Raw genomic sequence first — 26,277 nt, forward strand, 5'->3', positions numbered from 1 at the left:
TGAGTGTGTGAAAAGCACAAAAATATAAATAAAAACTACTACTATTTTTTGTAATCTACTTCATTGGGCACAAATCTGGCAATACAAAAGCCTATCAAACAAGTGTGATATAATAGACCTGAGGGCAACAAATTCAAATTTGTTTCTATTTCAGGTTTTTACCTATAAAAGATTTCAGTTGATTGAAGTTAAATGATTTTCATGTCTACACACGTATAGGAATTAAAATTAATTAAAAATGCATAAAGGGTATTTACATCCAAATCAGCTGAATGGTGTCAAATTTACACCAACTTCTAGATTTTCCCCTTTTCAAGGTAGTAAAAATGTATTGGAAAATGTGCTGTTCGGCAGTTACATAAGGTTAATGCTATTTTTCTCATTATTTCAATTACAAGTAAACAGATCAAATGTCTAGGGTTGGATTCAAGTGGAATTCGAACACATCGTAAAGATAGTTGACAATTGTTTAGTACATACAAATAAGGACACCAAGTTCCTAAAGATAAAAAAAAAAAAAAAAAAAGATAGTTACACTTACTTGCTGATCTGCCCCACTGTTGACTGTAAAAGTCAACAATGACGAAAAGACCACCATAATAAATGGAGATATTGTTTAATCTAGGGGAAAGCTTTTAAAATGATTAGAATTTGGCCAAAACCTCAAAAAAAGGCCCATAATGTTCTGGAACATCATCCTGTATACTGATAATACAAGCAAAAACATGTACCAGAATGATGAAAAGAACAGGAAGAAAGGAAGGAACTACTCTTAATCCAAAGCATAATGATATCTTATGCCATGAGCTAATATGTCTGCCAATAGAACTAGCTCCCTTGTTCATACTGATGATGTGATTGCTGGAAAGCAGCAGGGTGATTTTTTTAAGCGCATAAGGCTGCATTATCTACTCAGATTTAGCCAAATTCTTCAAAACTGAATGGTTTTAATTTTTTTTTTGCAAAGTGAAGACAGTGACCAGAAGAATGATTCCAAAAGTAAAATGTTTTGCAATGGCCAAGGCAATAGCATGACCTGAAATTAACTGTGGCTGCATTTCACTTGAAGGCAAAACACTCTGGAATTGTAGACATCTGCAGTAAAGCAATGGTAGAGAAACAGCAGGGGAAAAAAAATGCAGTCATTAGTTCCAAACTTCAATCAGTCACACATGTAACCAAAGAGACACACACTATATGGATAATAGTACTGGAAACCTGATTTTTCCAACTGTACATGGTTCGTCCCCAAATTGCTACTACAAAGTTTGCAGCACACAGTTGTATAGGATCTTTGGATTCTGTGGCATTAGATTTTCCCTTCACTTGAATTAGGAGACCCAAACCTGCTCCAACATGACCATGTCCCTGTGCACAAAGCCAGCTCCATGAGCATCTGGTTGGAATGGAAATCTAGATTGGCCTGCAAAGAGTGGAGTGGTTATTATTATAACAGCAAATGGGGACTAAATGTGGAATGTAATATGAATCTTATAGTCAAGTGAAGTAGTTCCAACACTTCTGACCGATTTGGACAAATATACCCTTACATAATCGAGACAAAGTCTCTCAAAGTGCAGACTTTCAAGTCCAATTTAATTTCAACTTGTATATAGTGTGGAAGACGGCTATAAAATAATGGGAGAGAGATGTATCCAGATATTTATGAACCCGACTTTAAAAACAGCCTTAAAGTGAAGAGCAAAAAACAGATCATAAGTGAACTTCATAAAAAAAAAAAACACTATGTTCAATATTCCATGCATCCTTTATTCCATTATATAGCAATACAACATCCAGTGGGTTGCTCTGAGGCAACAGCCAACATCAAGTGAGTAATAAATCTGTCTCACAGCACATTTAAGGCTTTTTTTCATTTCATCTAAGGAAAAAAAAAATAAAAATAAAAATTACACTAGCACATTTTGTACCAACTATTTTTTCTTCTTTTTTCCGGCATCATACTTGCATACAGCAATTCCAGTGTCAAAATCATTAAAAAGACTAAATACAGTTTCCCGTTTTAACGTATCTATCGACGGGAGAGATGATGTGTACAGTACGATTATCTTACAAACCAGCATTAAAAGAGGTGTAAAGATAATATTAATAAGTACTGGAAAAACGTTGTTTAAAAACGTCGGTATCAAAAGCAAGAGCGGGGCTCAGTTAGGGCTGGGTTCAGTGGATTCCTAAGAGTGGTCTCCGTAGCCCCCCACCCCCAAAAAATGAAAAATCCCAAAACCCTCCACTGAGGATAAAGAAAAAAAAAAAAAGCTTCATACTTGGTTCAGGACTTGTGGAGAAACACGATAATGTCCTGTACCACGTGTATCTGCCACTGCAGTGTTATCTTACAGCAATACACAGATGACAGACCGATAAGTTCAGCCCATTTGCTCAAAATAAAAGAAAATATATAAAATACCCTTCAAAAGTTGCAACACATTAATTGCAGCTACTTTGAATAAACCGAGTTCCTTCTTGTTAATTAAACTATTGTATCTTCTAGTGTCTAGTGCTACCCCTGAATACATTAACATTTGCAAAGCTAGCACTGAAATATAAGCACTTGAAGCATTTTAGTGTTATCATGTCTCCGTGTTTAGGGTTAGAGTCCATTCGGGTCAGTAGATGATATCAAGAATGAGGAAGCAGCTGCAAAAATTTGGGGTGGGTGAGATTTTTTTTTTTTTTTTGGCTCAATATGATTCACCTTGTACCCTTATTGTTTTGCCAGTCCAGTCTCACAGTGATTTTATTTTTCTCATCGGAAGAGTAGCAGCTAGTATTAAACCTTGAGAAAAGCCGGCTCCCGAGAAATGATAGACGGCAGAAATGTCCGAGAGCGTAAGGCTTACTGTGGCACTGGCGCCGAAACGGAGACCGAGATTTTCCCATATATGAACAACCTTATTTATGTAGTGTGTATGCACAAAACAATGCCCTGATTACTGTAGTAACACACAGCACCATGCTCCAGAGCCAGAAACGATGTAGTGGTTCGATCAGTCATGTGACATTGATGCGTTTTCAGTGGTAGTATTCCTTCACTTACTGGCTAAAAAAAAAAAAAAAAAACACACACACACACACACACACACACACACACACACACACACACACACACACACACACACACACACACACACACAATTTGTGAGCGAATTATCTTTCACCTTAGTCAAGAAAATCTAACTTGACCAATGGAATGCCTAGAAATGATAAAAACTGAAAAGAAAAATTGGTCACCCAAACATCGCACAATAAAAGTGCATCCACCGACTTACCCCTGCTGGGTATTTACACACACAGACAAGAAAAAAAAAATTAATAATCAGCTTCACAAATCAAAAAAACACAAAATATATAAAGTATGTGGTGCACTTTAAAGTTTTCTTCATTCAGTAGAAAAGAATCAATAATTAAAAAAAAACACATCAATAAAAGGCTTTTCCTTTACGCAGAAATGGAAATGCCCCACTCCTTAATACACTTAAAAAAACAACAAAAAAAACCCACGAATAGTCCAGAATTTGTGTCAGCAAGTGCAAATCCTTGACGCTGATCCTCGGCTCAGTGTGGAAAGAGCCGAGAGGAGCTCATCGCAGTGTGTGCCGTGATGTTGTACAGTGTGCTGCGGTGTGCTTTCAAGAGGTAGCCAGCTCGAAAGAGATGAACTGCTTGAGCCTCTCCAGGTACTGCGCGTACAGCTCGATGTCGTTGTGCCCCGCGCCCTCCACCCACAGCGGCTCCACGGCGCGCGGGCATCGCTCATAGATGGCGAGGCCGTGCGAGAAATCGATCACCTCGTCCTCCGTGCCGTGAATCACGAGGACCGGAGAGGCCACCTTGGACACCTTGTCAATGCTGTGACGAAAGGAGAAAAACAAACCGGGTTAGGTCAAGTACCTCCACACAATTAACACAAAGAGGCTTATTTAGGACTTAATTGTTTTTGAAGATGTCTTGAATTAGACCCATTTACATTTATGGCACTCTGTCGGACGCCCGTAGCCTGAGAGTGACTGATGATTATCTCATTTGAACAACTGAGCAGTCGACGGGTTAAGGGCCTTGCTCAAGGAGTGCGAATTCGGCGGGGCCGGGATTTGACCCTGAGCTTCAGATGTATGGCACTTTTTTTACAATAGACACTGCCCCAAAGCAGCTTTACAGAGATACGAAGTGGCATCAAAAAGTTTTGAGAAAAGAAAGTACTTCATCTATCTACGTCAAAATAGTCTCCTTGCACAGCAATACGACGCTCCCAGCATTCCTGCCACTTCTGGAATGTGTCCTCAAGTCTTCTTTATGAAGTGTCAAGCACTTTTCTCCGATTCGTGCAGGATCTGTGCAGGGTTGTCGAAACGGCAACATTTCGTCTGAATCTGACCTTCATAATTTCCTCCTGGTGTTTATTTACTCGTTTTGGCTTTTTGAGGCACTGACTACAAACACGTCCGCGACGCAAAAGCGGCGTTTTCCAATGAAAACCGTGTGGACATGGAGTTTCTTCACACGGAAACCACAACATGGAGACCTAAAATAATATTGGCAATATGGAGGCAATAATCCTAAGAACTGTTTCTACATACAAAATATAGTTTAGGATAAAATATGATTATGCTACAGTGACACTCCACGACCCTTTAAGGAACACGGATCCTTTTTAAAAAATTTAAACGAAGAGTCTAAGCATTAGCGTTAATGAACATAACGAGCAAGTCTGATCATTAGTCTAAACGCTGGCTCGGGTAGCACACTGGAGCGTTCAGTTGTCCAGCGGGTCAATGAATTTGAACATTTATGCTATTTTAATTACCAACCCCTGGGATCAACATGGAAGCACCACATTAAGAAGAAGAAAAAAAAACAAAAACATCTGTAACCACAAAGAGGATAGATTTTCTTCAAAAACATTACCAGACTACACGTTGCAGTGTCACCATGCCGGTGTGCATAAATCACCAATAAAAAAAATCTTTAGCGTTAAAAAAGAAATGATCTGTTTTCTACATGAGCCATCTGCTCATGCCTAGAGGCATTTAAGACTGAAGGCATAACTTTTTACGCTGCCGCGTATCAGTTTGGAATATTAATTCGGCGCTCCAAAAGGCTAATTAGTGTTTACCGTTTATGCATCCTGAACACGCTCGGATAAAGATTAATGTATGGAACAGTCGGATGGAATAATTACACCACAGGACGAATGGGAACGAGTATTATAACAAGATTGGGTGTGGATTCTCATGGTTGATTTCAAACTCGTAAACAGCACGATTATAGAGGGGTTTTGTGCGACGGGGTTTTATATGTTGAGAGAGAGAGAGAAAAAAAATTGCATGATACCACCAGCTATAAATCACAAAAAGGTCATTTCTGCCTTGTGAAAAGAGTTGCAATAAATAAATCGTTGGATTAAACATGCGAATCCAAAAGTTTCTGAATCTCCGGAATGGACTGGTTAGAACGTGACTATTTTGTGCTTCTTTTCGAACACAATAATAACGATCTAACGTGGTCACCCGGTAGACATGCACCCTGCTATCTGATAGGCTTTTAGTCCAATGCTACTCTGTGCTATTTATTACCAGTTTTTGCCCTTTGACCCAAAAGGTAGAACCAGGCTTTCAAGCCATTTTCCATTCAGCAGCCACACAAGATAAAGCAAACTAACAATTCTTCAAACTCCCCTCTATCTTTTTTTATTTTATTTTTTTACGGTAGTGCAGCTAAACCAGGATGGTCGGCTTCAAGCATTACAAGCCCAGCCAATGGAACTAAAAACACAGTTACAGCAATATATCTTTCACGACCACACAAGTCCTCACTTCCGTGCTTTTCTCCTTTGGCCTCGCTGTTCCTGGACGCGGTTTTAATATTCCAATCCATGCCATGCTGCAGCCCGAGAGGAAAAAAGTCCACAGAGGGTGTCGCGTCATTAAACTTTCATACATCCATTCACAGTTTTTCTCCTGCCACACACAGCTGTGAATCTCAAATTTGGCAAACGGAAAATCTGTGTCTGGAACAGAGATCCGTGGGCAGCTGGCTGGAGCTCCGCAGGGACCCGAGCGGTGAGTCAACTCATCTATCCAAAGGAGGTGTGCATGCGATCTTAAATCTCTAAACGTGTTAAGTTGATTGGGAACACGGATGTGAGGGAACGGCAGGATTTGTTGCAGATTGGCCGTCGCAGGTGGCAGCTCTGCAAGTGCTGAAGGGGCGCTCTGAAGTCAGAGGCTAAAAACAAACACGGACTACGAGGTGATTCGGCGAAAATGTCAGAAGAAAATCAGTGAGAGTAGTAGCATGTCAAGGTAAATGAAGAAACATCAATAGGACAGCATAAAGGCACTATGCAACTAACCAACTAAACAAAATGACGAGAAAAAAATAATTTTTTTCCCCCTATGCAACACACTACATATTACAGACACTTCAATCTTATGCTGAGGAAGAGGCGTCTACACCGGCAAAAACAAGTCATAAATCCATTAGCAAAACCCACTGGGCAAATAAAAAAGCTCCAAAATGCAGCCCGTGCTTCGGCTGCCTGGAAATCTACAATGGAATCCCCAATAGAGATCTAGTTAGCTAGTTCAGAGCTTTTATCCAGGCACAAACAACAGTCAGAGTTTCCCTGGAAAGCATCCACATTGTATTTGACAAGACCTCAACAAGTTCTTAGCAGACACGCATCACATGTAAAGGAGAGTCGGACCAGTGTCTATTTCGTACTCGCTGTTTTCTCAATGAGTTCCACGGCAGCTTCATGTTGCGCTTTATTTTGCTTCAGTTTTCTCAGCATTTTCTAGCTGCGTGTTCTTCGGGCTGAAAAGGTCGCGCGCCATCCGTTAATTGATCCGACTAGGTGGTGTGGAGTGTGCACTAGTCTGGAACAACGTGCACCGTATTATATTATGGCTCATTCAGAACTTAATGTTTTGCAAATTTTTTTTTTTTTGGGTGGTTTTCAATTTTAAAAGGGGAAAAAAAAAAAAAAAAGAAAAAAAAGAGCAACCCTCCTGGGTACATATGAATAAACAATAAATAAATAATAAAGCCCAGAAAGTCGTGTCTCCAGTGCCCAAGCTTCTGATTATCCACCACTGCAGACAGCATGTTTGTTCCCAAGATGAAGCCTGTCACTTGTGCATCACTTCTGCACTCTCCAACGTTGCTTATTTTGGACAAATCTAAAGCAGCACATGCAACTTTCTTGGAAAAGGTGAGACCAAATATTCACAGAGCACCCGAGAATCCTCAAAATAAAAAGGTTAAAAAGAGATACACGACAGAATGATGAATAGAATTGGTGTGAGTTTTGCACGCCAAAGAGAGGACAAAGGTAGAATTTTCACAACTTGTGTAAATTTAGCTCTACTTATCAGATTTAATCAAAACAGACTTTGAGAACTGAATAGAAAGTGGCTGTTCTGCACACGGTGGTCATTGGTCAGTCTGTCTCAACTCCATGCAACCATGATGCAAGAAAGAAGAGAGCAATTTGTTAATTCATTCCTGTCATAGAAAATGCAAACGAGGAAGCAAAGGATTCCCTTCAGGTTGTTTTAATGCTGAGAATGCCAATCTCAGAGGCGTCACATGACTTTTCTGCTGCGGTTGCCATATTAGAGCTGAAATCGAATTACTTCGACCAGGCCAATAAACAGACCCTGATCCATTTGTACTTTCCCTAAAATGGGACTAAAACTTGTTCTTTTCATAATACACATTTCTCTCCTATACAACCTTTCTAATTCCTCTGGAGTGTGTTTCGAAGCAAAGCGTCACCTGAAACCCACATTAATAGGTAAATGAATACTAGATACCGGCTGTTGGATTGGTGTGACTGTTAATTACGAAAAATCTAAAAATCACACGCTTTTCTGATTCACGTGGCAAAGGTAAAAAAGAAAAAGAAAAAGGCGGGAAAAGTGGCGGCACTGTTGCTATTGGCGATCTCGTTCGCAAAAAGGCCCACAAATGGATTTTGATGAGGCGGCAGCAGAAGCAAATACGATGAGGTAAGAAACATGAACAGTTGATCGTTGATGTCGATCTGAAACTGATTTTATTCTGGTGTCAGAATGAATTTATTTAGCTCATTACAAGTCTGTGGATAGATCGTGTGCCCTCGACTTCTTTTACATGTTTCACCTTCCATTAAAGGCAACTGATGATTATTCAGATCATACTGCTGTATAAGAGTCTTACACATTACATATTAATGAAAATTGTTCCACTGAAGTCTCTGAACGTCGACCTTGACCGAGTGGTTGCCATTTCCTTTATACAAGCACTCCAACCAGATTTGATGATCGCGAGTGATTTACGCCACAACTGTGATCCGGAATACGTTTAAGTCCTAATCGGTTTTCAAAAAAGGAAACGTTTTGAAACAATTAATACCTGCATCGGGGCTGGGCGATTTAACATTACAGTAAAATATAACAAGGCCCCCGCTGTGTTTTGTTGCAGGTGCCTACTGTTTCCACTACTATTGTAATGGAAAATCTTTGCAAAGAGAGAAATAAATCTTGCATTCATTCATCATAGATTTAAAGCCCCAGGGAGTCTAAACTGTACTGCTTTCTAATTAGATGCTTGTTTTGTGGGTGCAAAAAAGAATGAACGATACCCAGGATGAGCGGGAACCCAGCGAAGAGCAACACAGGCGTGACAAATCAATAATTGATGACTCTTTACACAGGGTTTATGCTTGTTTTTAATCTACTGTAATCAAGATGGCTGTCGCATGCATTGTGCGTTCATTTGGTGCATGAATAGTGCATGGGATTTCGAAAAATCTAATAAGAATTAAGCAGTACCACCATAAATAATTGGGGCAAGTGTAGTGCCATAAAGTCAGTGGAGTGAACAAATTAAAGCTGTGCCTCGAATGGCATAATCATGATCTATCCTAGGCGGTTTGAGTCTAAACTCCGATTTTCAGATTACAAAACATAAAAAGACCTGTTCCAGCATGGCAATGCCCCTGTGGCCTGCTATAGAGCTCTGATCTCAAGCATATTGAACACCTTTGGGATGAATTTGAACGCTGACTGCACCACAGGCCTCCTCACCTACATCAATAGCTGACTTTACCAACACCCTTGTGGCTGATGAACACAAATGTCCACAAGCACACTCCAAAATCAGGTGGAACATCTTCCAGAACAGTGGAGGCGATAAGAGCAAATGGGGACTAAATGTGGAATACGATGCTCAAAAAATACATGACCATACTTATGACCAGGTGTCCGCAAACATTTGGCAATTAAACCTAATAACTGGTTGGGTCGCCCGTAGCAGCAACAACTGCAATCACGCGTTTGTGATAACTTGCAATGAGTCTGTTACTGCGCTGTGGAGGAATTTTGGTCACTCATCTCTGCAGAATTGTTGTAATTTAGCCACATTGGAGAGTTTTAGAGCAGGAACTGCCTTTTTAAGGTCATGCCACAGCATCTCAGTAGGAATCAATTCAGGACTTTGACTAGGCCACTTCAAAGACTTCATTTTGTTTTTCTTCAGCCAATCAGAGGTGGACTTGCTGGTGTGTTTTGGATCAAGGTCCAAATTCCAGGAGTTTTTGGGAAACAGCAGAATTTATGGTTCCATTTATCACAGCAAGTTTTCTAGGTCCTGAATCAGCAAAACAGCCCCAGACCATCACACTGCCACCACCATATTGTACTGTAGGTATGTTCTTTTTCTGAAATGCAGTGTTACTTTTAGACGTAATGGGACACACACCTTCCAAAAAGTTAAACTTTTGTCTCGTCAGTCCACAGAGTATTTTCCCAAAAGTCTTGGGTAACATCAACATGTTTTCTGGCAAATCTGAGAAGAGCCTTTATGTTCTTATTGCTCAGCGGCGGTTTTCGTCTTGGAATTCTGCCATGCAGACCATTTTTGCCCAGTCTCTTTCTTATGGTGGAGTCATGAACACTGACCTTAACTGAGGCAAGTGAGGCCTAAAGTTCTTTAAATAATGTTGTGGGATCTTTTGTGACCTCTTGGATGAGTCGTCGCTGTGCTCTTGGGGTAATTTTGGTTGGCTGGCCACTCCTGAGAAAGGTTCTCCACTGTTCCATGTTTTTGCCATTTGTAAATAATGGCTCTCACTGTGGTTCACTGGCGTGCCAAAGCTTAGAAATGGCTTTACAACCTTTTGCAGACTGATGGATCTCAATTACTTTCTCTCTTATTTGTTTCTGAATTTCTTTGGATTTCAGCATGATGTCTAGCTTGAGGAAATTTTGGTCTACTTCACTTTATCAGGCAGGTCCTATTTAAGAGATTTCTTGATTGTGAACAGGTGTGGCAGTAATCAGGCCTGGGTGTTGCTGGAGAAATTTATCTCAGGTTTGATAAACCAGTTTTAACAGGGGGGCAAACACTTTCACACAAGGCCATGTAGTTTTGGATTTTGTTTTCCCTCAATGATAACCTTGATTTAATAACTGCATGTTTTGTTTGTGTTATCTTTTATTAATATTTAAATTAGTTTGATGATCTGAAACATTAAAGTGTGACAAGCATGCAAACACACACTAAAATAGTTACATTTTAGTCAATACAATCAGTCAGCCTTTTCAGTGGAAAAAAATTAAAAACATAAAGGAACGTCAAGGAGTAAAAGTGATGCGTGTACCAAACGACCTTATTCAAATCGTAAGATTTCTTTTTGCATATTTATTTGTATTTTATTTATTTTTTTCTTTGGTACAGCACTTAAAACTGCATTTGTAAGGTCCAATAATAATAATAATAATAAAACAAAATTATTGAAAAAATCAATCTAGATTAAGCAGCATGCAATAGATTTTTTTTAGTTTCTTGTACAGACTGCTGTTGAGTGCAGCAGATGTGATCAGGGCCTTGGAGTGAGTCATCACAAAGTGGCTGACACAATCCACACGTCTTTCTCTGCCTCTTTTGTACCGACTCCCTCTTGTTCCAGTCGCACGGGGAAGCAAATTAATGAACGCTATTGCTCTATTGAAATCAAAGCAATTCACACGCGCGCCCAAAGCTCTTTCTTCGTGCTTTTTTGATTGATGGATGAAGATGTAGGGGGTCTGGCTCTCCTGTTCGTGTCTTTGCTAGTGGCTCATTATGTTGGCAATCAGCATTAAAGTGTGTGGTTGGCAAACGGTGCACAGACCTACCTGGCACCAGAATCAAGAGGTTGTTAGTGCAGTATTCAGAAAGGGTGCTGCTGGATGACATAACCCTGATCTAGTGTTGAACCTTATTTACGAGGGTCAAAAAGGAAAAAGAGCAGAAGAAATGTTACCTCTTTTTTACCCAAAATATGATGTTATATACACACACATATGACTAAATATTTCAGTGTGAGAGAATCATTTGCATAATACAGGAGAATCTTTCACAACGGTGAAATCTCTAAATTCTACACTATATATTAGGTGTGTAACAGTACACTTACGCGTACCAAACCGTTTCAGCGCAGTATGGAACTTCAGCTTGGGAAATTCGTGGGTTCTCATTTGGAACCTAACTAACAGCAAGTTGCGGATAGAGTAGCTCAGTGTTACTGTCTAGCGAGATTTTATATATACCGCACCCACTGAATTTTACAAAGATTTTTAGTTTGAACATAAATACGCCGGCCTGTCTATAAGCCGTCTACACTGAAACTAATGAACTTTACACAGGCTTTAATGAAAGACAGTGTCTGTTACACGGCTTGTATCTAAACAGTAGCCTACCAAGAAAGTCACTGTGTACTGTCTTCCTCCTTCCTTTCACAACAATTTCTCTCGGGAGTTTTTTTGGCATCGTCGTGTGTTTAAAAATCACCATCGGTGAATCTTTTCTCCCGATGCCGTGCAGCTCAGAACACAGGTGAAGTGCGTTTTTTCATGCTCGGTTGTTTTCAGTGTGAAGAATGATTCGCATTTCCAGTTACCAGTTCGAGTGAGCGGCAGGTCAAACGTCAGAGGAACATCATCCATATTTATGATGTGGTGCGGCCCGATTCAGTGGGAGCGCATCTGATTTAATATAAAGAGTTTCATTGGTTATGTTGTATTTCCTTATCCCTTCACATGTTACAGCAGGACAATGCCCTGTATATAAAATAAGCCCATGAACACAGTTTGTCAGGGAGGAAAGCATGGAAGAACTTGTGACTGGAGGTCTGGGTGAACCCCAGACCTCCTGACTCCACTCATGCATAGCTAAAGAAGCACAAATCCCCACAGAATATAAAGGAAAGCCTTTACAAAGGAGAAGATTATTATGCCACCAAAAGAGGGACTAAATCTGTAATATTTAAAAAGACACCCCTTATGGTCAGGTATGCACATACTTTTGATCAGTGTATGCTGTATAATATCTTTGTACATCCAAAAGTAAAAAAAATAAAAAATAAAGGAAGGAGGAAAACTACTTTTAAAATGACATTGTGACACCACTGCAAGACAAACGGTACATTTGCCCAGAAGCAAACCCTGAGAACAGACCACCAGTGTACGAACTTGCTGCAGGCACTAAGAAGTATTTGCACAGAGTATCTGACTTTTTTGGGCATGCTTAGCGAGATGCTAATGGCAACACCAAACACGCGAGCGCTTGCACTGGACTATACTTACTCCGGGATCAGTATAAGAAGTCAACATTAAGCCTAAAAAGCTCTGCAGCACTGACCAGCTGTCATGCCACTAATACTCCGTGTTGCAGTCCTGCGAGTCAAAGAGCCACAAGCACGCGTACTTGAGATATCCAGACAGAGGCATCATGCAAATGAATCGCCACTACAGATTTCTAACAATGTCGACAATGAACAGGAATAGCACCGACCAGTGTGCTAACCAGCTGCTGCCTGGGCAGGCTCTTACTTCAGTAGGGAACAATTACATCCTGAATTGGCGGCCAAATCCGTGCAAATGCTGTTGGTTTAACGCCAAATTAAGGTTACGGGTTCACTCTGGCTCGAGTTTCTGGAGTAGCAGCCTCGATTCTTTAATTATTTTTTTTTACCCATTTATTTCAGTGCTTTAACTTATTTACTTGGGTTTTTCTGTGCAATAATACTCCCGATTCTTTTATTTCCATTTTATTTTTGTTTTGTGCAACTGGAATCCTTGTAAGTGGAACATACTTGGCAATAAGGCGCTTTCTGATTCTGATTTAACACCAGACCATGCAAAGAGAGACTATTTTGCAGAACTTAGTAATGCGTTATATGTGCACATCTTGAGCTACGGTGTGACCACTTCAGCATTCAACAGTGTCACGACACCTTAACTAAAAAAAAAAAAAAAGTCAGACTGTGAATAAAAGGGGAGAGGTGTGGAACAGGCGGGGGGGGGAGCCACCTTTAACCTCGCCAGCAGAGCAGAGAAAAGCTTCTTCCTGAATTAACATTACATCCAAGTCAAGCAGTGCAGATGGCAATTTAATATCGTGCTGTGAAAATTATAGTGATGTCTGTATGTATGAAAGAGAAATGGACTTCATGAAAACAACTTTCATTAAACAACTGTTCGGCATAGAACAGAATGGTGAAAATGCCTGAGAATCAAAGTCAGTCATGATGCATCATTAACGATAGAGGACCGCTTTTATGTAAATCACACCAACAGAATCGCAGGAAGCACCGGCCTGCATAAGTCAGTGTGCTGCAAGACCTCGTCGGCAAGTTGGACGACAATAATTAGATGCTCCACGACGACAATGTGGATTTCGCACTCTCTGTTTTTAACACCATTGCGGAAATCCAGCACGTTTCAAAAAGACTTCCGGGACACCTACCAGACGTGGAAGGAACGCTGGGACCCCTGTTTTGTGCAAGGGGACTATTTTGAATGTGATAGTGAGTAAAGTGTAAGTACTTTGTAATGTGGATTGCGAGTTAAAACGATTTCTGTTAAATAAAACAAGGTGTAATCAAAAAGATTTGACAAACACTTTTGCACATCTCTGGGTGTGCACCGCATCCACAAACCCATTTGGAAAAATGCTGCATGCCTTTCGCAGGGATCGTGTAAAAATGTTTGATACCAGGAGGTTATTATAGGCATGTTGAGAGGCGGAGTCTCTCGACTAGCTCACTGGCACTCTAACAGTTGACTTATTGAAGGCAATCTGAGTGACATAACATTACACAGCCATTTGGTGCGCTTACAAAGCACTCACAGTGAGCTCAGATTAAAAAAAAATCCGTTAGTAACTTTCAAACCGGTGACTGTATCTGTGATTGGTCAAATTCAGCTCTCATTAAATCCTGTTTGGTTTATTAGAGACAAAGCTGAGAGGCTAGAAGACTCTATAAACAGAATATGCACAAGCGTTTGTGTAAGACACCTGACCACGCCCATTCCACATTTAGTCCCCATTTACTGTTCATAAAACTTGGGAAGATGTTCCACCAGATTTTGGAATGTGCTTGTGAATATTTGTGCTAATTTCGCTAAAAGCTAAGTCCAGTATTGTTATAGGGTAGGGCTGGGCAATAAATCAATTTTATCGATTAACTCGAATGTGTAGTTCACATTGTTCTGTTTTAATAAAAATCGGTTTTCTCTTTAATGTCCGCCGACGCTCCCCTCTGGGCTTCCATAGTTTTGAACGAACTCAGCCCTCCCCCCGCGCGTTTGCCATAGAGATACACAAACATTGCAGCGAGCAGAGAAGAGCTCGTTCCCAAGAAAAGCACAGTGTCATCTGTAATTTGGAATTGGTTCGGTTTTGCCGTGTCAGACGCAGCACACACAACACCCCGCTGCAATGTGTTTGAAGGCTATTGCAAGCAAAGGTAGCAGTACCACCAATTTACTGCAGCACCTCAAACAGAGGCATGCTGTCGAGTGGGAGAGATGTAGGGCCCTACGACATGAACAAGACAGCGGCAGCACAAGACTGCGGTTAAGCACCCACCTCTGGAAAATACACGGTTAAGCAGCCGCACTTTTTTTTTTAGTGTTGCGTGTCTAATCGTACACTTACAGTATGGGTGGTAGGAGCAGTCAAAATACCTGTAAAGAGGCTTCAGAACGGCGTTTCCGTTAAGAAACGGAAAAATCAGAGCTTTTGAATCACCATATTCAAACACTCAAAACATTTTTTTGAGGTTTGCTCAAACTTTCAAATAATTCTTATTTAGAATCTCGCTGTCTATTATATTCTTATTTCAAATTTCAACTTCAACCATGTTCCACATTCAAACAGTCATAAAACATTTTTCTTTATAGGTTTGCTCAATCGTTCAAATTACTTTTATTAACCTTGTCCCTGTCTATTACTCTCTTAAATTTTTTCTCATTTTACTGTGGAATTTTGGAGAAAAGTAAAGGCAAAATCACTCAAAACCTCAGGTGCATTTTCAATCATGTTCCACATTTAAAACACTCGTAAAACATTTTTCTTTGTAGGTTTGCTCATTTTATGTTATGTTACGTTCTATTTTCACAATTTACAATGGCAGGGAGCCATCTTGTATTTTTGCCTTGTTGTTTCTGATTGCATTTTGACCCAAAGTGGGTTATAATCCCAGAAGGGTAAATAAACTTTATTTAATAAAGTGAAAACTTTTTTTTAACATTTTCTTTGTTATATGCATATTGATTTTAAGCAGGGGGGAAAAAAACGATTTAAATCGCAAATCTGGGATTTTTTTTCTAGGCCATATCGCCCAGCCCTATTATAGGGTGAGGAAACCTGGGATGCACTCAGCGTTCCAATTCATTCCAAAGGTGACCAACAGGAAAGCTCTATAGCAGGACCATTCAATATCTTTTACCATATCTTCATTGACCTGGATCTGTGCACAAAGGTAATGTCATGCTGGAACAGGTTTGGCTCTGCTAGTTCAAGAGTTTGGAAAATGTAAATGTTACTAGGACTGTGTAATATTGACAAAAAAATGTGTTTCATCAATAACACTAATTAGAACAGTTAAAACAAGTTAAAACATTTATGATATTATTGTAGACGATATTAGAAACGGCTGCATGTTGACTCGGAAAACTGCTATGGACAGTTGAATCATAACGAAGTACTATTATACGGTTGGATTTTCCACTTGATCGAAGTACTACATCGCTTAGCATAATGTTTTGTAAGGCAGCCGTATAAATGCTATGAACTAAAAATAAAATAAGAGCAGGATTGAATTGCTCATCTGCGAAAGGTTACATCGCACTGTGTACAAACCTGTTAGCCACCCCCGGATATAAAAACTCTTACAGCGCTGATCTCATTCCTCGAATTTCAAATAAATCAATCAGGCAAAGTCGATTGTGAAATGGAAATTATGACCTGTAGTCACACTGTTGTTTTGGCGTGTTGTTACGTGGGCTTCTGTGTGCGACAGAACATTAAGACCCTGGGTCTCACGCTGGCCTTCAATGCAACTTGGTTTCTACGGCAACTGCTGCAAGTGAAGGTGTGGGGTGAGTAGGGCATTAATTATTAGGTTTATTATGAGAATCCAGTTGAGACGGAGATTTGTTTAGGAGCCGAGTGACCAGGGCTCGATGGAAAATCAAAAACTATCTAATTGCAGGTTAGAGCCATTGTAGTGTTGGGAAGCAAAAAATTTTATACCAGCATATTTTCAAAAGTTCATAATCTGAGCACCTGCCCACATTACCTGGCAGCGCAGCCTTATAATTAGGCAATATTGCATGAACGGTTATAGTTTGTAGCTGAATATGTGGCGGCTGCGATTCGACCACGGGGCATGACACGGCAGGCAGAGTGCTCTACTTAAATCACAGCCGTGCCACGAGATACTGCTTTTATACAGAAGAAATGAACACCGAGCAACTGACATTTCCGACACAATACGGCCTCGTGCTCTGTTTACAGCAGAAACACATCCCAGAGGAGCCACATTCACGTTATAGCGTGTCGACTAGCTGGCTGGCACGCGGTGATTTGCACATTCTTGTTAAAGGAGCTCCTGATAAAACTGTCATCCTTTTTTCTTTTCTTCTTCATCTGACAACCCATTATATTTAAAGTTATATCCCTGAAATGTGTTTTTTTCCCCCAACAGCTGCTGCTGATGGCTTTAACACACCTGTAGCAACCGTATCAAGCCAGGAAGTGACAAACAAAAAAAAAGCAGTGTGAATGCACAAAGTGGAACATCACGGTGTGGTTATAGGAAATACAGGCACTCTTAAAATGCAGAATCGCAGTGGTGGACAGTAACAAAGTGAATCTAATTCGGTGCTGTACTTCAGTAGCCTCTTTGGTGTATTTGGTGTACTTTACTAAAGTATTTCCATTTGGGGAGACATTTCATTTAACTTCACTACATTTCAAAGTCAAATATTCACATTTTGCAAAATCAGTCGTTCCATTTCATTTATGAGCGGTAAAAAAAACCTAACTGCTCATACATGCAGCGAGCCACCAATTAGGAACGAGCGCCCGCTCCGATCTGAACTTGTTTCGATTGCCGCTTGGAGGTAGCTGTTTGGCACGACCAATTAGTTCAGCGCCAGCAGAACAGAGGTGGAACTAACTTCCCCTAGTTGTCTGAACAGCTGAGTCTCCATCTCCAAGCGACGGGTTTAACACATACCTCTTCTGAAAACTCTTCCACTTTCCTGGTTTGTGTTTTTTTTTTTTTTTTTAACTAGTTGGCGAGTTGTGGGCAGCTGGTATCTTAAATTTGTAATCTAGCAAACCAGTGTTGATTTATTCATTGATAAAGATTCAAAGCACTTTTGTACATCGCTCTGGATAAGTTGATCTGCTTATTGCCGTAAATGTGAATTAAGCAAGAGTCTATAGTGCATTACAGCCACAATAAACATATATTTGAAGGCAAATGTGGTATGTGTACATGTACTGTAAAAGTCTGTAGGATGACCCACCTAGGAAAAGCATCGAAGCAGTAGGTTTTGCGCGTATCGGGGAAGGCCACGCGCAGTCCGGACATGAGAGGAGAATGCAGGATGACCGCTGCGCACTCGTACCGTGCCGCCAGGTCCACCGTTGGCACCGTGCCGATACTCTGGCCGTACAGGATGATGTTTTCTGGAGTCACGCCATACCTGCAGGACAAGAGAAGGAAGATGAGACACTAACACATGGGCATTTTACCATTTAAAAAAGTTGCTACAAACTTTTAAAAAAATAATACATAATCATTACGTGAGTCTTGTTGTATATTTTTCTCTCCGCCGATGTCACTATAACGGCATTTTAAAAACAGTTGTGAATATTTTGTCTGTGTCCTGTGGGCCACGAGCTGTGAAGTGCTGTGGACCTTTGAATTACACTGTTGTGCTGCGGTGCATACAGATTTATACGTGTTTTCCTCGTCCAAACATCAAACTAACTCCGAGACCCATTCCGTTCCAATTTCTAAACGAAAATGTATTGTGTGTCCCTCGTTAATTTGGAAATGCCATTTCCTGCAACTGCCGTTCATGCTCGCTCAATACAGAGTGTATGTGGTATATGATGAGCGTGTTAAACTTCTCTTAATGTACACAATTTTCCCATTTTGCAATATTTGCACAGGACTTGAAGTTTGATAATGAAGGGGAAAAAATGGCAAGTAATTCAATGTAGGCAATGTTGCTTTCTAATCAACTGCAGAGACATACTTATATGTGTTCCTGTCATGTGTGTGTGGCTGTAAAGATTTTTTATTTTTTTTGCTGCCAGCGTGTATTTTTCCCCCCTGTTGGCGCTGATGGCAAATCCGGGTGTGCGCATGTGTGTATGGACCAGACAGCAGGGGACCGTGTCTAAAATCTGACCTACATGCTGGCGGTGCCTTGCTGAGGGTGAGCCCTTTGGAAGATGAAACCAGCTGGAGAACAAAACAGCCACATACTCTCAACTCTGTCTGCCTTGCTCACACACACACACACACACACACACACACACACACACACACACACACACACACACACACACACACACACACACACACACACACACACACACACACACACACACACACACACACACACACGGCAGGCAGCACGGAATGTACTGCTGAAATTTGTCCAAGTATCTGAACTCAACAAGACAGCAACATCTAATCGGAAATCAAGAAGCTGAGTGCAGGGAGGCTCCTGATTCTCCTCAGCGGAGGAGAAAAAGGAATTAATAAAAAATTGTTATTGATCGTTTACGCCGAGTTGGTCAGGTATAGAAAAATACTAAAGTGCGTTATAGTTGTATAACTGCCATTTTTTCTGCTCTTTGTCTCAAGTGTGATTAAATCACGCTCATGACTCGCTGTTCGTCCGACTACCAGAAACCAATTCTGAGGTGATTTTCCATATGCACGTGTTTTGTTTAGACTGTGAAAACACCCCAAAACAACTGGTCCAAGAGCGAGATCCAATTCCGTGTAAACTGTGTTCGACTCGACTGCAGGAGGTAAACCATCTGTTAGATAGCTACTGTTCAATTCCGAGCATCTTGACACTGCGATATGCGTTAGATGTCGACGATTGGTTGATTAAATGGTTTTTGGCAAGCACGATCCGACCTAGATATCGGTATCCATTAATTCCGCCGACCTCTAGTATGCGTTACCTGTTGTGATTCCCACAACCTGCTGCACCACACACATCGGCTTCAACGATCCTTTACCTGGTGGATAAATTAGTGTTCGTGAACACCTCGCCTTTTCTTCTTGGGTTTAATTTTGACCAATTCTCACCAGTCCTGTCCAATCACGAGGCAGCTACTCACCAGGGAGGGTGAAGGAAAACAAGTTTATCCTCAAAAGAGGATCATTAACTTTATCATTGTAAATTGCTGCTCAAGCTGCACAGATAGGACCTTAAACACACTATTAGCCAATTGCACATACAGAACAGAGCTCACAGGTGCCCACAACTGGCTAGTGTCACAATCAACGACAGGGCATGCCATCCTTCCCACCCAGTGAGCATGGCCATTTTTTATATTAAAGCTGTTACACCGTCACAATTAGGATACATTTCTATGACTGGGAGATGCTTTTTAGTTGCTCCACTCAAGCAATATTATGTAGATCAGAGTTCCTATACAGACCCACTTAGTGAGGTTTTCCATTCCGGCATATCTGACCAATGTGTTTTAAGAGTACGTTTACAGCCCTACACATCCCATGAACAACCTTTTGGCTTTCTGACTATGTGCAGTGTAAAAAACCCCAAACAGCAATAGGATTAAGACTAAGTGGTATAAAAGTGTTTGCAGAGTTAATAAAGAATCCTACTGAAAAGCAAACGCTGCGATACTCTAAACGTCTGGGTTGTGTATTGCCTTTAATTTTTTTTTTTTTTAAACATTCGCCAAATGAGTAAGTGCAAATCGTTACACACAATATACAGAGAAAGGTGCTGGAATCGTTTTTTTTACCGGCCAATTGATCTGCCCAAGACAGGTGCTAGATCACACAGAGATAAACAAAACCATGATTTTTGTCTCGCTGAAATCAACCCTGCAACCTGAGGGACTAAATACAAAAAAAAAAAATCCTATTTATGGACAGTGTGAAGGCCGGTGGCGAGCGGCATTACTGAGCTGGTGTATCGTTCTCAACATGACTAATCTATTCGTGCATTTCCCGCTAATCAGGAATCGATCGTGAAGCCGATTCTGAAAAATTACAGTGCTTCGGGGAAGGTCAAATAGTCCGTGTTGAGTTTGAGTCGCTCGTGCAAAGAGCTATTTTTCTCTCTTGAATGGAAAGCTACTGAAAGTGTGCGCATACAGAGCCCAGTTGAAGATGCTGTGTTTTCCATAACCTTAATTCAAGCCAAATGAAACAGCTTATCCAAACAAGTGCTGGCTTTGACCTCAAGGAACAACTGAAAACCGACAGAGAGCTGCGTGTGTGTTGACGGAACGAGACGAAATGCTCGTAAATAAATGTTATTCTGAAAAACAGAACGATAAAGGCAATAAATAAATTGTCTTTTTATCGAGGAGGCATACAGCAGAAGAAGTGGATCTTAATCTACGGATGGAACACACAGCGGACTCTGTTTGACCAAAACAGTGTTTTTGCCAATTAAAACATATGTGGATGGTTTTTGGGCCAAACCTAACACACCGTTCAGCAGTCCTTAGAGATTTAGAAGTGAAAGTCTCCGTCGTTCTGAATAACCAATACGACTATACAGACTGAAATGTTTTCTGCAAGTACTTCAGAAATCTTAAACTCCACATCCTCTCGGGTAGGCATCGGTGAGAAGTTCCAGTGTCTCCATACGACAACTTTGCACAGGAAAAAAAAAACCATTTTTACCCTTATTAAATTCAGTGCAATCGACAAATCTACACAAACATTCTTCCAGGATAAATGAGGGCCAAGTGTTAGGCAAAGAAGCTGGTTGCAGCAGCGTTGGCGGTATGAACCAGTAGCTCACAGGGTGTGCATGGTTTGAGAAAGGTTGCGGTAAAGGTAAGTAGTGGTGCGGATCACAAAACTCACGGTTTGGATCACATTACGTTTTTTTAGTCACGGATCGGACCATTTTCTGGAGCAGCAAAAAAGCTGGAGAAGTTTTTTCCATTAATTACAAGTTACAGTGAGGAAATGCTAGCCATTGTTGCGGCTGACTGATTAACACACCCCGTTCATGTAAACACGACAGCTGTGGGGTTACAAAATGAAAAAGAACGATACAGAAAAAAGAAAAAAAAACGCGTCTTTCAATTCTGCAACCATAAAAAAAAAAAAAAAAACAGATTAATCTGAAAGTTTCAAAATTAGCAATGAATCCGTGGTTTACGGACCAACTGCGATCCGTTGCACCCCTACTGGTAAGTCAACCAAGGGTTCAAAACAGTCCTGGAATAAATGTCTTCCTAATGGGGAGCAGTTAGAGTCTGTGCCAAGACTTCAAGCATACCCATCCCTTATGGCAACATAATTTGCTGAGAACGGTACAAATCGTTACCGGGATCTAATGGATCAGTGTACAGATCTTGGAACAGCTTATAGTCTTGTATACAGAGTTGTTGACTTTAGCAGGACCTAATGTCTGGGTTTCTGCATGTTTTACTAAGTCAAATTAAAGACTTTTTAAGACCTTTTGAAGACCATTGAGAAATGTAAGACCATCACACACATCAAAACACAAACAAATGGCCTTAAACAAGCCTTAAATTATTATTCTTTTCAAGCCGAGTATCGCTATACTTGTGCTTCCACAAAGCAAAAAGGCAAAATCCGTTTTACGTCTGCGGTCCAACTCGAGATTACAATAACAGAAAGCACACTCAGTGTATAGCGACTACCAAAGAGGCCAACATACAACAGCCAATTTTTTTCCCCCGGACTAGCGACAAAACTACAATATAATGGAAACTAACAAACTAAAATATACCAAATTATTCTAAAACAGGAGCATTTCAATGTGCATTTGATACGGTGTTAGACGGACATTTGGAAATAAAGACCGGTTTTTAAATTATTTAAGACCTATAACAAAAAATATAAGATTTGCATAAGGCCTACAATTTTTTTTTTTTTAAGTATAGACTTTTTAAGACCCTGCAGAGACCCCGTGCTGTGCTCACTCTTCATTGCACACCATAAAGGCAAAAACTTCCTCTTATCCATTTTCCAAAGAGAACATCCTAAGATAGTATCTGGATGAGTTCTTCTTCGTAAACAGTCGAGAGCATCAGGGTATCTTCCCCTTGGTTAAATGTTGCAAAAACGCTGCTTGCTCGAATCCACCAGAAGTTGGGGTGCAATTAAATTTCGAATCCATTCTTAGAGACAAAAGCGATCAATACCTATGCTGACTAGCTAACAGACAGCTCCAAGCTTGTTCCTTTCACAACTATTATCAGAGCTGTAATTTGAAATACATTCGCAAAAAGATCAGAACACATTTGCCTTTACACAGATTGAAAGCCACCGGATATTGATGCACTGTATGTTTTTCCTATACATGGCAGCTGGCATTCCGTCAATTAAAGCAGCAAATGAATGTCGGAATGTTTCGGTAGCTTTACGTGCTTCAGGCGACGCAAGCAGTGCATCTCCCTCCGCTCCACTGGCCTCCCTCAGCGTTGCAAATTCCTGCTCGGTACAGCTTTTTCATGACAGACGTAACCTCGCTTGTTTCCTTCATAGATCTTATGTAACCATGGCAACAGCATCACTACAGATATCACATGGTTGATAAGAGGGCAGAGATGGAATTGTCATACCTACAGACTAAATATTCAACGTAGGTAACTTGTCTGAATTCTGTAGAAAATGATCTATTAAAAATGGTTTTTGTATATGTATGTGTACAGGATGCTTCCTCGTATCAGGTTGCCAATGAAATTTTACCACCGCAGCATTTGACAGACTTTCCTGAAGGTGTTGAACACCAGCATTCTATTACCAAGAAATGTGAAAGCTACCAGGCTTGTATGGCTGTACATCATTCAATCATCCTATCGAGGTCTCTATCGCTGCCTGAAGAGTGTCAAATATGGCTTTCAGCAGAGTGGAACAAGGTCACAAATACACAATGCATGTTTATACACTATATCGCCAATATCTGTTTGCAGACACCTGGTCATAAGTATGTTATGTTCTTTTTGAGCATCGTATTCCACATTTAGTCCCATTGATCCCCTACACTCTTCTGATAAGATGTTCCACTAGACTTTGGAGTGTGCTTGTGGACATTTATGTCAATCAGCCACAAGGGTGCTGGTAAAGTCAGGTAATGATGGTGAGATCAAAGCTCTATTAGCAGGCCTCTCAAGATCTTCCTCTCCAATCCATATCTTCATGGAACTCGCTTTGTGCACAGGAGCAATGGCGTGCCGGAACAGGTCTGGGTTTCCAGGTTCAATTAAACGTAAAACTTAACTTTAACGCCATTCGATACAATTGTGTGCCTCAAGCTTTGTGTTAACAGATTGGAGAACAACACATCTAGCAGAAAAAAAGTCAGGAAACCCAATACTTTTGTCCATACAGTGGATGTGACATCAAAGTTGGCATCAAATTCACCAATGATCTTGAACATATTAGCTAAATATTCAAAGATGCACGACCCTATGAACTATATTATTGCCAATCAGTGACTACTAAACAACAAAGCTGGGCACTGGCATTTTCAGCACGATTACATGGCACAAGCCGTATCACAAGCCATACCATCCATGACATCCTGCGTAATCATCTTTCACTCGAGATACTGCTGAGGTCCACATCGGAACAGATCGTTCGGATTTTGCCGACCTGCAACGGAATGCAGGATGCCCCCTCAGCGATAGTGCATGAAAGATGGCGTCTTAAGCCCCAATCCAGGATCCGTCTTCTAGCCTACGGCTACATTTAACAAGATATAATCTCCCGAATTCTGCTGAACTTCTCTTGACATTTTATACAAAGTGCCTCTGGCATTTTAGACAGCATCAGCCAGACATTTTGCCTATAAGCACAGACCACATTAGAAACAGGCACTTAGAGCAATCCAAGCGCCATCGCCTTTAACGGTGAAGGGGGGGTTTGGAGTCGAACAGGGGAGCGCAGACAGGGATCTAAAAGGCATGCCGAGATGTTGATCGTACCTCTAACCTCTACTCCGGCATCCAGCTGAGGACTTGGAAGCACAACACACGGATTCCAGAGCGAAATCTTTATTGCTATCGCCGCTAACAAGAACACGTTAGAATTTCCAGTTGGTAAGCAATAAATCGACAGAAAAAAGCTCAGGGACTGGTGGCGTTAACAACGAATCAAGTTTAACAACAAAGAAATTAACATACGCTGGGAAATAATGTGCGTGTGTGTTGTGTTTGTTTTTTTTATCTAAACCGACTTCAAGCGTACAGGGTCACGCTGGCAAAGCAGATCGGTTGTAACCTACAAATCTGCAAAACAATCTGTACCTCCCTTCTTCCAAGAACACCTAACCAGGAACAACGCGCCACACAGGAAAACAACTCCTGCTCCATAACTGATCGTTGATTAATGCATAAGCTATGTGATGCGATGTGACATTTTATTCCTGGCAAGGCGACCCGTTTATGAACAGGCACTCATAAATTCGTCCAAAACACTCACAACAAGGCATGATTTGCCAGATGGCAGTGTCAGCTGGCTCAAACCACCAGCATAACATAGGGAGCTAAAAGGAAACCCTATGAATAAAAGACAGCCGACAGATGCGGGAGGGAAATGAGCGACTTTATGCTAAGCTTCTCCGACATAAACCTCTTACAGCTGTTTTTCCAGCATCTACTGCCAAATCCTTTGGAACTCCTCAAGCTACAATCAAGTCAGAGGCTGCTGATCTTAGATCCATCCAATGAGGAGCTAGTTGTTGATTGGAAAAGGCCAGAGGAGAATGGCTAGACTGGTTTGGTTTGGATCTCAACCACTCGATGCAAACAGGTTAGACAGAAATGCGTGTCAATTTGTTGGATGTGGAGGGAGAAGGGCTACAATTAGAGGTCGACTGATAGTGGATTTTACTAAAACCGATAGCTAGGTTGTATCGTACTTGCCGATAAAGCAATTAATCAGACTCCATTTTTTAAATGGATCCAAAAACCCATGAAAAAATAAAATCAAATACTACAGTCCTAAATCATGAAAATGTGCTGAAGGATGTAAATATGATAAATGAATAAATGATAAATATAATAGCACTAAAGTGCAGCGCACAGTCTCGCGTGTAAAAACAAGCAGCACGTGGTGTCAGTGATGCGCCTCTAGAGGCCAATTTTGCAATGACAGGGAAGAGGAAGCCGGAAAAACTCTCTGTATGGATTTTTGTCAATAGTTCCAGCAATCAACTATCTGTGAACTTTAGCTACAACAGCAGAACACCACTTCAGGTCACATGCCTTTCAGAACAGAAGTCACTGAAACTGGAAAGTTGAAGGTTGAAAAAGATCTGGGGACCGTTCAGATAACTGTAAACGATAATTTAAAAAATCCATGAATGATGCGCAAATAAAGAGTATACAAATTATTTTATAGAAAATCATTAAACTGATCATGTCTGGAAAAAATGCTTCAATTGTTTAAATCCTCATTAGAACAAATCTCATGTCCTTGCAGGCATCACTAGCTGCTTGTTAGCTTCAACCACTCCGACAAACCACTGTGTTAAGAAGGCACAAAATCTTCAGATTAAATGAAAGGTGTTTTTTTCTTTTTTACCGTTCCACTTGTATAAAATAATGTTAGCACAAAGAGAGGAAGAGTGTGTGCATATGAGAGAGAGAGAGAGAGAGAGAGAGAGAGAGAGAGAGAGAGAGAGAGAGAGAGACACACAGACACAAGCCACTAATGAG

General features: G+C 40.7%; 1 protein-coding gene across 1 annotated transcript in view; it reads right to left on the reverse strand.

Annotated features, from left to right (window-relative positions):
* Positions 1 to 1,749: 1,749 nt before the first annotated feature.
* The window catches only part of abhd17c (abhydrolase domain containing 17C, depalmitoylase), a 50,582-nt gene continuing 26,054 nt past the window's right edge, over positions 1,750 to 26,277 (reverse strand). Inside the window, exons 2-3 of the mRNA XM_046858156.1 lie at positions 17,871 to 18,050; positions 1,750 to 3,870 (exon numbers count right to left, since the gene is read on the reverse strand). Of these exons, the coding sequence (XP_046714112.1) occupies positions 3,651 to 3,870; positions 17,871 to 18,050 (400 nt within the window). The 3' untranslated portion in view covers positions 1,750 to 3,650. The remainder of the gene's footprint in view (positions 3,871 to 17,870; positions 18,051 to 26,277) is intronic.

This window comes from Silurus meridionalis, chromosome 9 (assembly GCF_014805685.1).
Source record: "Silurus meridionalis isolate SWU-2019-XX chromosome 9, ASM1480568v1, whole genome shotgun sequence".
Taxonomy (NCBI): domain Eukaryota; kingdom Metazoa; phylum Chordata; class Actinopteri; order Siluriformes; family Siluridae; genus Silurus; species Silurus meridionalis.